Here is a 12296-nt window from a genome sequence, read left to right as displayed (position 1 = left end):
GTAGCTAACATTCAAACGTTTGGTGTCAAATAGATTTTAAAATGTTTTCGAAAGAAGTCTCTTATACTCACCAATACTGTAATTATTTGCGATTCCAGTGAATTTTCAGCATCATTACTTAAGTCTTCAGTGTCACATGATCCTTCAGAAATCATTATTATAATATGCTGATTTGATGATCAAAAAAAACATTATCAATATCGAAACCATGATATAAAGATGTCAGGGTTCTTTCATGAATAGAAGGTTCAAAACAATAGCATGTGTTTAAAATAGAAATCTCTTGTAACATTATAAATGTCTTTACTCTCACTTTTGATCAATTTAATGCATTCTTGTTGAATACAAATTTTTCTTTCTTTCTTTTTCTTCTTCCTTTCCTTACTGACTCCAAACTTTTGAATGACTTGTTTCTTGAAGGGTTACTTTTTGGTTACCAGAGCAGTATTAAACACTAACCACCTGAAAATCAGAAAATACACAAACACACAACTTAAAATATGTAAAAGCAAGTCAAAAACTGAAAAAGAAGGATGTTTATTTTAGCCTACTGTAGAAGAGATTTGTCCACATTTGATTTGATGCATAACTTGAAAATGAAACTCCCTGATCCATCATGGCAACCTCTATACCTAACATCATGTCAGAATTACCCAGAATCGCCATAACAACACATTTTTTAACTTGTAAGATCAATTCACGTCTTTGTCAAACTCAAAAAAAAATGTAAGTTATGAACTTTTAATTTTACGAAAGCTCTGATTTCCATCAAAATGCCAGTAGCTATGCTTTCTTTTGTATTTCAATGTGAATTAAAGAAAGTATTGATTTAGTATTTTGTTGTCATTACCAACAAACTTGCACATAGATTCATTTCCAGGGGCAAACGTCCAAGTTGCCATGATCTTATAACTACAGGAAGTCCAACACAATGTGAATGAAGCATCAGTTGGATAAAGAAACAGGAAAAGAGTTCATTTTAATATTGATTTGCATAACTACGAATCACTGATGTCCACTGTGCTGGAGTCTGAAAATATATGGTGGGGAGACAGAGAGTACTTAATAGCCTGCTGGTCTTGTGTTGAAATCGACAGACTTTGAACAAGAATGGTACCCGGTGAACCAATATCTAAACTGTCTTCAGGCATAGCGTCCTCCGAGTGCTTGGACATTTCCCGAGAAGAGGCGCCGTCAATGTTCAGCGGTTCCTTTGTGGCGGCGATCGCCGGATTGGCCTCCGTTACCACCGTAACCTCAGTCCCGCCCTCCTGGATGAGCTTGTGGAGGCTTTCCAGGTCAGAGCAGGACGCGATGAAGGTGTGTGTGCCATCGGAAGCTGATGCGGAACAGGAGGCGATGAAGTTTCGAGTGCTGGTCTGAGGGGCGGTTTCAGCGGGACTGATTTGAGCGAGTAAAACCGTCTGGTGCCCGACGCCGCCTTCTGGCGTTAGCATGTTGACGTGCTGCATTACAGGGTTCAAAAGCACGTCGTGATCATCCGAACCGAGCAAAACTGCTCCCGCCTTTGCAGAGGAAGCCTGAACGAAAGCAGCCTCCGGTCCTAAAGAGGGCGCCACAATGATCTTAAGATGCGTCGCGCTGTAGGAAGACGGCGAATCGGTTGCAATAGGGGCAAATCCTGCGTTTTCTACGGGTTGTTTGGTAACAGTTTGTGATTCTTGATTGTGACTTTGTTGTTGTGCGTTACTGTTATGCTGCCTCTTGTGGCTGCGAAGAGAATCCTCCCTGACGAACGAAGCCTCGCACAAGTCGCAACGAAACGCCCGCGTTGCCTCCAGTCTCGCCCGGTAGCGTGAGCTGATCGGTTTGGGAGGCTCCTCCCCTGTCCCGCCCTTACCCTGCCTGTCCGGTTTATCCGCATGACACTTCCTCCTGTGAATTAACAAATTGCTGCGCTGCTTACTAGCAAACGAACAGTGCTCGCATTTAAAGGGCCGTTCGTCTGAGTGCACGCGCTCGTGGATCTTCAGAGCCCCCTTGCTGGAGCAGGAGTAACTGCACTCGCCACACTGCAAAGGCTGGGCCGGCTGGTGCTGGCGGGAGTGGTGTCGCAGGACGGCTTTGGTGGAGCACTGGAAGTCGCACTTTGAGCAGCGGAAGGAGTCGGAGGCGCTGTGCTTCAGCTGCACATGCGATTTTAAATTGGCCTTCATGGCACAGCGATACTCACAGAGATCACACTTATAAGGCTTCTCGCCGGAGTGAACCCGGCTGTGACGCTTCAGGTCGGAGTTGATCTTGAATTTGGCGTCGCACTGGTTGCACTGGAAAGGGGCGTCGCCTGAGGAGGAAGCACCCAGACATGTGAACTGAACACAAATAACACAATTTTTACCACCAGTTCTGATTATTCAAAGGAATACTATATAAGGGCTTTCGCACTGGGTAGTTATAGGAACTAGATACTAGAGCCCGACCGATAAAGGATTTTGAAGGCCGATACCGATACAAATATTTTTTGATTTTAAAATCCGATATTCCGATATATCGGCCGATATTTTTTTTATTTTATTATTAAATATTGTTAGATTTCACACATGTGTAAAAGAAAAGCTAACTTTTCCGCACAAGATACGTTTGATACTTTTTCTCTATGTCTAAATGTTCACTCCTCGCAAGTATAACTTGCATTTTACAATGCAGGGATTGTAACTAGAGATATGCTAGCTATAAATACAGTAATCATTACTTTATTTAGGCAGAAAAAGTTCATTGTGGTTTCCAAGCTCATTAATGTTAACGTTAGCGGTTTTCCACTGGTGATAGTGGCATTAGCTAGCTTTGTGGTTAGCTAGTCTATGATGAGCCATAATTTAGCAATAGATAACATCATACTGCAAATTGTAAAACATACATTTTCAAAATAACAGGCCAAGGAGAGATAATTGAAGCGTGTTTCGTACGTTTTTATTTTATCTTTTTAAATATTCATTTATCAGCCATTTTAACTGCCGATACCGATATTATGGAAAATGCCTAATATCGGCCGGCCGATATATCGGTCTGGCTCTACTAGACACCAAGGTGGTTCTCAGAAAACTACATTTTTTAGTTCCGTTTTCCACCAGTATCCACATTATTTTACACGTAAAAGTGTGCGTGGCCATTTGTAAATTTAATTTGACTGGCTTCCGGTGTCATCCGCTTCCAGTTATTTTAGCCGTACAAAAAAGCTTGTTATGATGCTTGATATTGCAACTGGTATTTCTTACCCTATTGGCTTAATTATAAACATGCTGGTTTATAGCGCAAACGGTTTTACCATTCCAGTGTAGCTAGCTGAGCAGAAATACATAATCATGTTTCGCTTCGGCCCCTCAAAGTTGAATTGGATTTTCAACCTTAGCGTAAAGGTTGACAGGTCCATCTATCACTGTTTTGTTCGTAGAGTTAGTTTCAGGAGTAAATATACAGGCTATAAACTGTGTTCACAGATAAAAAAATAAAAATAAAAAATAAAAAGTCGGGTGCCATTGTTTTCGCGTGCATTCGGCCAATCAGTGTATACTTACGTCAGTGGTAGTTCCTATAGAGTGCCGAAGTGATGAAATCACTTTGTAGGTCAACTCGGAAGTGATCTCGGGGTTCCCTTGATCGAAAAGCTATCTATTTTCCCCATAGACTTCGCGAAAATCGCAAAAAATAAGATCTGTGTTCAACAAAGAGTTGTGACCCTTACAGGTTTTGTCTATCAAGATAATCTTTACAAGTTAATCCAAAATGTATACATTTTGAAGCCTATATAAAGTTAAAAAAAAAACACAAGCAGACACAATAAAGTATTTCAGGCGATTTGGCAAAAACCCATTCAAAAATCCCATAGACTTTAGGGCGAGGGAACCGGGAGTGCTAAAATGCAAACTCACTTCCGCCTTTTGGCCAACAAAGTGATGTGATAACTTCGGCTCTCTATAAAGTGGTGCAGGTTATGCGGAAATGAGTTACATTTTAGTACTTCCGGTTCCGTTGTCCCGAAGTCAATGAGTTTTTTGAATGGGATTTTGGTTAAATGGCTGATATAAGGTCTGTGGTGAACACAAGCTTAAGACACTTTCACGTTTTAATCTGACATAAAATACATTAGCATGACCCCACTTGTGATTATTTTTTACATGTCTTGAAAAAGGCGGTTGCAAACAAGACATGGGACTACAGAGGAAAAGGTAACCTCAGTCCGCTTTTACAGCCTCATTGTGTTTATAATTGTGGTCTAATAAACTATTCTAACTCAAACGTTCTGGGAAAAATTTTTAAGATAAAAACTGAAAGAGTTGTCGGAAGCTTAGTGACGATGACGTTGAAGATGTGCGACCGTAGTGTAGCTCGTTTATTAGCTTTTTACTTCTGGCGACTGCATTTAGGCTTCAAAAAGTTAATGAACAAAACGTGCAAGTATCATAAACTTTTGTTGATCACAGAGCTTGTTTTTAGCGATAATCCAAAAGCCTATGGGAAAATCCTATTGGGTTTTTGTCGAGGGAATCGGTGTGATGGTAACTAACGGTTGACCAACAGTGACGTCATGTGCAGGGTTAGACCCTACTCTGAAAGTCGGAGGTAATTTAGTTTCCCCAAAAGGCATTCCTAGAACTAAACTCCTTCCCAGGTCCTGAGGCACGAACACGCCGGTAATTCAGTCATTAGTTCTAGGAACTATGAAAAGGTTCCTCCGGTGTGAAAGCCCCTTTTGTTACCAACATACTAATCAAGCAAAATAAAAAGTGCAATTTATTTTATTTTTTTGTACAAGGCTGTTTAAAATAAACACTACTATTGTGACATTTTATAAAATTATTTTGGAAAAACCCCAGTAATTATATAATTGATTTTGTGTGTTCTCAAACAAGAAACAGGAAAACCGTTTTATCTCATTAATCTTCAAGTTTCACATGCAAGTGTAAATTCTCAAATATCAGTAGTTCCTGGAAATGGTCTGTGTGGCTGAAAACAGCAAAAACAAATTCTAGAAAAACACTTGATTTTTGTGGTAGTTTTAAAGATTTTAGTTGATCTGGGTTGTTTTTCTATTTATAACTTATACACACACATATATATATACTGTAAATAATGCATTATATTTATACTCAACCTTAAAAGGTTTGATTTCTCTCAATTCTCATCAAGGCTGCTTTTATTTTTATTCAATGAAAATACAATAAACACTAATACTGCGAGTTATTGCAACTTAATTTTTTTTTATAACTTTTGTATTTTAATAAAACGTAATTTATTCATGTGATGGAAAAGCTGAATTTTCAGCATCATTACAGTCTTCAGCATCACACGATCCTTAAAGGAGTAGTTCAGTTTTGAAAAAACTTTTGCTGATAATTTACTCACCCCCATGTCATCCAAGATTTCTTCAGTCGAAAAGAAATTAAGGTTTTTGATGAAAACATTCCAGGATTTTTCTCCATATAATGGACTTCATTGGGAACCAAACGGTTCAAGGTCCAAAAGACAGTTTCAGTACAAACTGCAACCTGTTTAAAAGGCTTTAAACGATTCCAGACGATGAATAAGGGTCTTATCAAGCGAAACAATTGCTAGTTTAAAAAATAAATGACAAAGTTTAAGTTTTATAAGCTCAAATGGTTGCCTTGCTCTGTTCTGTGATGCACTTTTTTGACTCTCCTGTTCGAACTCGTTCATCAAAATGAACGAATCTTTTTCCGAGTCAATTCGTTTGTTTCGTTCATTGAATGAGTCGTTGAATGAGAGCAAGGCGAGCATTTGAGCTTATAAAACCTAAACTTTGTTTTTTTTTTTTTTAAATGAGTGATTGTTTCGCTTGATAAGACCTTTAGTCATCGTCTGGAATCGTTTAAAGCCCTTTCAACACTTTGAAGTTTGTACAGAAAGTGTCTTTTGGACCTTGAACCGTTTGGTTCCCATTGAAGTCCATTATATGGAGAAAAATCCTGGAATGTTTTCATCAAAAACCTTAATTTATTTTCGACTGAAGAAAGAAAGACATGGGCATCTTGGATGACATGGGGGTGAGTGAATTATCAGCAAAAGTTTTTTCACTACTCCTTTAAGAAATCATTCTAATATGCAGCTCAACAAACATTTCCGATATTTATCAATGTTGAAAACAGTTGTGCTGCTTCATATTTTTGTGAAAAGTTCAAAAGAACAGCATTTATTTGAAATAGTAATCTTATGTAACATGGTAAATATTTCCACATCCTCTTATGATCAATTCAATGCATCCTTGCTGAATAAAAGTGTCAATTTCTTAAAAAAGAAATAAACATCTCACTAACCCCAAACTTGAGTGTAACTGGCATAATCCGCTGCTGTCCTCACCTGTGTGGGATCGGAGGTGAACGGTCAGCTGGCTGGAGTTGCGACTGGCGTAGGGGCATATCTGACACTTAAAGGGTCTCTCGTCGTAGTGGATGCGGAGATGCTTCTTCAGGCTACTGCTGTCGGCCGCCGCGTACGGACAGTGCTTACACTTGTGTGGTTTCTCTCCCGTGTGCAAGCGGCTGTGGAGATTCAGCTTATCGCGACGACTGAAACGTTTATGACACAGTTCACACTCGAAAGGCCTCTCGCCTGTAGAAAGGAGACAGATCTCAGCACTTTAATGCTCATTTGGCATCATTTTGATAATGTAAGATGAAAACACAGAATGGAAATTACTTACCGGTATGTGTTAACATATGTCTCTCCATGTCTTTTTGGCCATACTGAGTTTTGAATGTACAACCTAAGAAAGTTGAATAAGTAAAAAAGCATAATAGGTCCTCTTTAAAATAAGAAATGCAGTGTTATTGCTAACACTTACCTGAGAATGTGCATATGTGTCTTTTTTGAGTTAGTGCAGGTTTCAGCTTTTTGGAGGGGGTTTTCTGGGCTCTGGTGAGGGTCTTCTTGACTTTTGGTACACATGTCTGAAATGACTCTAAAAAAAGCTTTCATGAATAGTAAACAGTGCAGTCTACTATACACCGAGTATTTATGACCCTTAAAGTGACATGGTACTTGGAGGTGAAACTCACCACTGGATCCGCCGTTTCGGGCTGATATGTGAGTCGAGGGGATCTGGCAGCAGTTTTGCTTGTGTGCAAAAAAGAGCTCAACGTTGTTGTACTGCTGTTTGCAGAAGCCGCAGATGTGGATGTCAGGACTCACTTCTACTAATAGGTGGTTTATTCCTGTGGATTAACATCAAATATATAACAGGGGGGAAAAGGCTCACAGGAGTTAGTCAATAAAACTGAAACACTGGCCAATATAGCGTTGGAGGATTCATGCCTACATATTTGTCTGGTGCCCAGTCTTCACTGGTTTTACATTCCCTCAGAGAGAGCAGACTAATAGACATAAAATATTGCAATCCACACAACATAATAGAAGACATATCAGAGTTCAAAAGAGGAAATATTGTTGGTGGGTCATTTGTGACCAGGGCAGCAAGTCTTTGTGGTGTATCAAGAGCCACGGTATCCAGAGTAATGTCGGACGAACCACATCCATTGGAGTAAGTGTCATCGCAAGAGGACGATGTCTGAAAGGGCTGTCCAGGTACCAACCCATGGCATTCCACCACTGTAATTTTTGGGTGAACAATCCCTTTATGTTGTAATTAAATGTCATTCCCAAGACGAATTGACGCTGTATTGGCCGCAAAAGGAGGCTCTACTACACTATACCAATAAATTATTGGGATCTAAAATCAGGTGTTTCAGAGAACAACCCCTGTATACATGCATACATACACATACATACATACATATACATACAATATATATATATATATATATATATATATATATATATATATTAGTATCAATGATAACAATATCTGATTGCCCACAAATGTACCATCACTTAAGTTTCATTAACTTTAACATTCATTGTTTGTAAAGAAATGTATTCAACAACGTATGGATCCTAAATTAAGTTGATTTTTATTCTAAACTAAGGACATTGATTATTTAGTCCGTTTATTTAACAGTATTAATATTTGTATAGTTTTTGTGATTATTCACCTGCATTGCACAGGGCTTTTTCACACATCAATTTTACACCAGATTTTTTTCTTGGGTTTTGTATATATTATTGATATCGCTTTGTACCTTCTCCGTTGAATGTTGCCATCTGGATCAAGATGCCAGCTGAGATGCGATCCGTGAAGAATTTGATAACTTTATTTCGCGTTTGCTGATGTTGTTGTTCTGTACCCTCTTCATTTCAAACGTTTTTTTCAGCAGAGCTGATGGTCGGTTTTGCGACAGTGGGAACGGCTTGACGGTAAACACTGAAAAGTGAACGGGCGCGAAACAGCGCCTCATCAGTCAGGAGAGAAGCATTGCATTTACTATAATACAGTGATAGATAGATAGATAGATAGATAGATAGATAGATAGATAGATAGATAGATAGATAGATAGATAGATAGATAGATAGATAGATAGATAGATAGATAGATAGATAGATAGATAGATAGATAGATAGATAGATAGATAGATAGATAGATAGATAGATAGATAGATAGATAGATAGATAGATAGATAGATAGATAGATAGATAGATAGATAGATAGATAGATAGATAGATAGATAGATAGATAGATAGATAGATAGATAGATAGATAGATAGATAGATAGATAGATAGATAGATAGATAGATAGATAGATAGATAGATAGATAGATAGATAGATAGATAGATAGATAGATAGATAGATAGATAGATAGATAGATAGATAGATAGATAGATAGATAGATACTTTTTGTGTTTTTAGCGGGCTTGAGAGTCATATTTTAAACTGTGCATCTTATTCAAAAGGCACTATATAGTAGTTAAGTAAAGCAATTTCTTTTCTTAGTTTCTAAACTCATGCATTGAGATTTGCATTAGGATTGTGTTTGTGGGAGTGTGTGTTGATTCCCCACGAGGAAGTATGGAGATGAGTGTTCCTGTCACTTCATTTGAACCCAGCTGAGCTCGACAGCTGCGTAATGGCTGCAGGCTGTCAGAAGACATCTTAGCGTCAGAGTTTTAATTGTTGACCGTCTTGAGGGATTTTGCCTGCAGTTCCACGAGATGAACACACGGGGGAGTCCGCACTCCAGTCTTCCCAATGACTGAGAATGCCCTGCGAGACTACAGGCGCGCTTGCCTTTTGGTACTAAATATACAAATATTGTTCGTACATTTTATTTATTATAATTGTTTAATAACCAATTATTTATTATACTAATAAAAAATAAATGTTATTGTTAACTAATAAATTATTGTTATTGTATAAATAACGCATTGTTATTATACTAATAAATAATCATATAATATTATATTATTAATAAATATTATTATCTATCCATCCATCCATCCATCCATTCATCCATCCATCCATCCATCCATCCATCCATCCATCCATCCATCCATCCATCTATCTATCTATCTATCTATCTATCTATCTATCTATCTATCTATCTATCTATCTATCTATCTATCTATCTCTCTCTCTCTCTATATATATATATATATCAGAGTGATGTTAGATTAGTTGCTACAAACATATTGAATTTTTTAATTATTATCATCATTATCAATTTATATTTCAGTACTATGCCAAATATTAATATCACATTGGGCACATCCTAAACATTTGATATAGCCTATCAGAAAGGATAGGATGTCTAATGTGCACAAGTTTATTAACAAACAAAAAAACACGTTCACTGCAGTGGACAAAGCCGAATCCATTATTCATTTTTATTAGGGTGATCTGAGTCTCACAAAACAAAATCATTCAGATAGTATATATGCATCCATCCCCGTTAGCAGAGGACATACTGACTAGCACATTTATTTCTCTGAGTTATATTCAATAAAATATTTACATATAATTCTTAGTCACCTCGGGCCATTCTGCTCAGGTTGTGGTGTGAAGGGTGTGAGTAATCCCACTCATCATTAATTTACGGGCCATTTTTATTCCCATATGCTGGGATTCAAAGGCAGATCAGATTCGGCTTTTCACATATTGTGAAACAGACCAAATGAAAGGCACCGTCATGTATGGACTGATTAGTTGTGATGTGTAAATAAAAAATGCTTTACCACATAAAACATCTAATATGTATATGGCATTATGCTTTTAATACTCTGTTGATGATTATGCTGTTGTGTGTCTGGTGTGTGAGTTTATGGCAGATCTGAGTCGAATTTTTAATATCTGTTTTTATATATTATAATAATCAGTGTTTGGCTCATTACAAGTAACTTGAGTTATGTAATCAGATTACTTTTCGTAATCAGATTACTTTCCCCACTGATATATTTTTGTAAAAATAATAGTAATAAATGTACATATTAATAATTATAATTAATTATTATTTAAAACAATGACAAAATAATGATTTATTAAAATCAAATATTTTTTTAAAAAAAGTAAAACGTTTATACATTAAAATAAAATGTTAGGGCATTACAAGTAACGCAAGCTACGTAATTAGATTACTTTTCTCAAGTAACTAGCAAAGTAACATTACTTTTTAGATTGACAAAAATATCTGAGTTACTTTTTCAAATAAGCAACTCAATTGTTACTTTTTCTCCTCCTGTCCTCATTTTAATGTTTAGCACAAATGTATTTTATGTATTTATTCTCACTTTATTATATCATGCGTATATTATATGTCTTTGCTGCTGACATTCAATGAACCAATTATATCCATAATCAGCAACTGAGAGCTTTGTATGAGTGGCGCCCTCTACTGTACAGCCATGAAGTTACATCTCCTTCAGAGGCTTTTTCATTTCATTTTTAGTGTCAAAGTGTTTTAAGATTTGCCAAAAAAAAATTTTTTGTTATTAAAAAGCAAACACGCAAGGGCAACCTGTGGTTACAAGAGATACAATATAGGCCTAAATACTGTTTGTTTTCTCACACAAACCGCTCGTTTCGTGTCTTAGGCCATCAATGTGTACTTACATTTACGAGTCATTAAATCATGTTTAATTTGGACTTCTCTGTGCATGCTCTTTGAGGTGGTGACCATAGACCTCCATTATATAACTGATAGACAAGAACGGTTTGACCTGAAAATATCAAAATTGAAACTACTGTGGAAACAAAGACAATTACATCTTGGATGTCCTCGAGGTAAGCTAAAACATACCAAAATTAATTTCAAAGTGTGAATGATCCCTTTAAATGTACAGCAGTGAAACACGTGAATATGGGACGACGCGAGGGTGACAGTGAAGAATGCTGATGAACTCATCTAATCATTTGCTTTTTGGGTTTGTCACAAGGTAGTCTACTAAAATAAATTTAACGAGACATCCTTAAAACCTTAAGAGCTTATTTACTGCAAATCATTCTTGAGCAATGCCAGACAACTTCTCCTGCAGAATCGCATTAGCAGAATCAAAACAGACGATAAAACTGATTTAATCAACGTGCTTTAAATACATATTTCACAAGAACTGGGGAATTCCCCACGGGAACATTTTTTTTTCTCATCTATTTAAGTTCTTGTAATTCTCAGCCTCCATAATTTCTCAACATCCCATAAACAAATGTTATGCGGTGTTTACATTATTTGTCAGACGGCCCTGTTTCCTGGTTGTTTATGGAGTACGGGGGCCGGGATGGAGCGTGTTTCGACATGTCCTCCAACAAGAGGATCAGGATCGGGATGAGTTCACTGAATGCAAACGTGAGTCAGCACAAGATGAAAGGAAAGAGGGACATGGAGACACCTGTACACTAAACGTTTCTGTCTGGGACATAATCATTTGAAGAGCCACGCCAGGTTTCACTCAGCCTAAGGTTAGAGCTTAATAATATCAGCAAAACTGGGCCGAACGGAAAGAGGAGGAGGGTGATGTGTTTATGACGCGAGGAAGAACAGGAAAAGACGTCGAGAAGGTCCATGTTTGGTTTGAGCTGCATGATAAATGATACACACGTCGACGGCTGTTATCGTGACATCAATGTCTGGAACACATCAGATCTCGACGTGCTTTATGGAACAAACACACTTATGTACTGTATGCAGACTGGACATGTATGATCCTATTGTTTTCATACAAAGCACACGATCATTTCTTCTGACTTTTTGCACTTTTAAATTTATGAACCATTTCTTCAATTGTAGACACCTCTGATTGTCCCCAAATAAAGTTTTTGACAACAATTTTGTCCCTAAACTATAGTTAATCATACTGACTACACATTCTTCAAACTGAAGTTATTATATTTAAACAATAGTAATAATCAATGAATTATTATAATGCTTTATTATTA

General features: G+C 37.3%; 1 protein-coding gene across 2 annotated transcripts; it reads right to left on the bottom strand.

Moving 5' to 3' along the window:
* Positions 1–501: 501 nt before the first annotated feature.
* zfp64 (zinc finger protein 64 homolog (mouse)) lies at positions 502–8303 on the bottom strand. 2 transcript variants are annotated; one of them, XM_039652948.2, is made up of 6 exons: positions 8115–8303; positions 7035–7190; positions 6821–6937; positions 6680–6742; positions 6337–6588; positions 502–2305 (listed from the first exon to the last, which is right to left on the bottom strand). In XM_039652948.2, exons 1-6 carry the CDS (start codon positions 8134–8136, stop codon positions 999–1001), a joined length of 1917 nt encoding a protein of 638 aa, XP_039508882.2. In that variant the 5' UTR covers positions 8137–8303; the 3' UTR covers positions 502–998. The 2 variants fall into 2 exon arrangements, with proteins under 2 accessions (XP_039508882.2, XP_088980482.1); XM_089124356.1 differs by lacking the exon at positions 8115–8303 and having other exon boundaries at positions 6821–6947; positions 7035–7173.
* Between the last annotated feature and the right edge of the window lie 3993 nt (positions 8304–12296).

The sequence above is a fragment of the Pimephales promelas genome, chromosome 20, assembly GCF_988280905.1.
Source record: "Pimephales promelas chromosome 20, fPimPro1.hap1.1, whole genome shotgun sequence".
NCBI classification, from domain to species: domain Eukaryota; kingdom Metazoa; phylum Chordata; class Actinopteri; order Cypriniformes; family Leuciscidae; genus Pimephales; species Pimephales promelas.
This window is presented reverse-complemented; position numbering and strand designations above follow the sequence as displayed.

Excerpts from the sequence above, each read along its gene's own strand:
- zfp64 (XM_039652948.2), bottom strand. The coding sequence starts at position 8,136 with ATGGCAACATTCAACGGAGAAG. Across the intron at positions 7,191-8,114 it reads GGCAACATTCAACGGAGAAG|GAATAAACCACCTATTAGTA; the intron begins GTACAAAGCGAT and ends GTTAATCCACAG. Across the intron at positions 6,743-6,820 it reads ACACATATGCACATTCTCAG|GTTGTACATTCAAAACTCAG; the intron begins GTAAGTGTTAGC and ends CAACTTTCTTAG.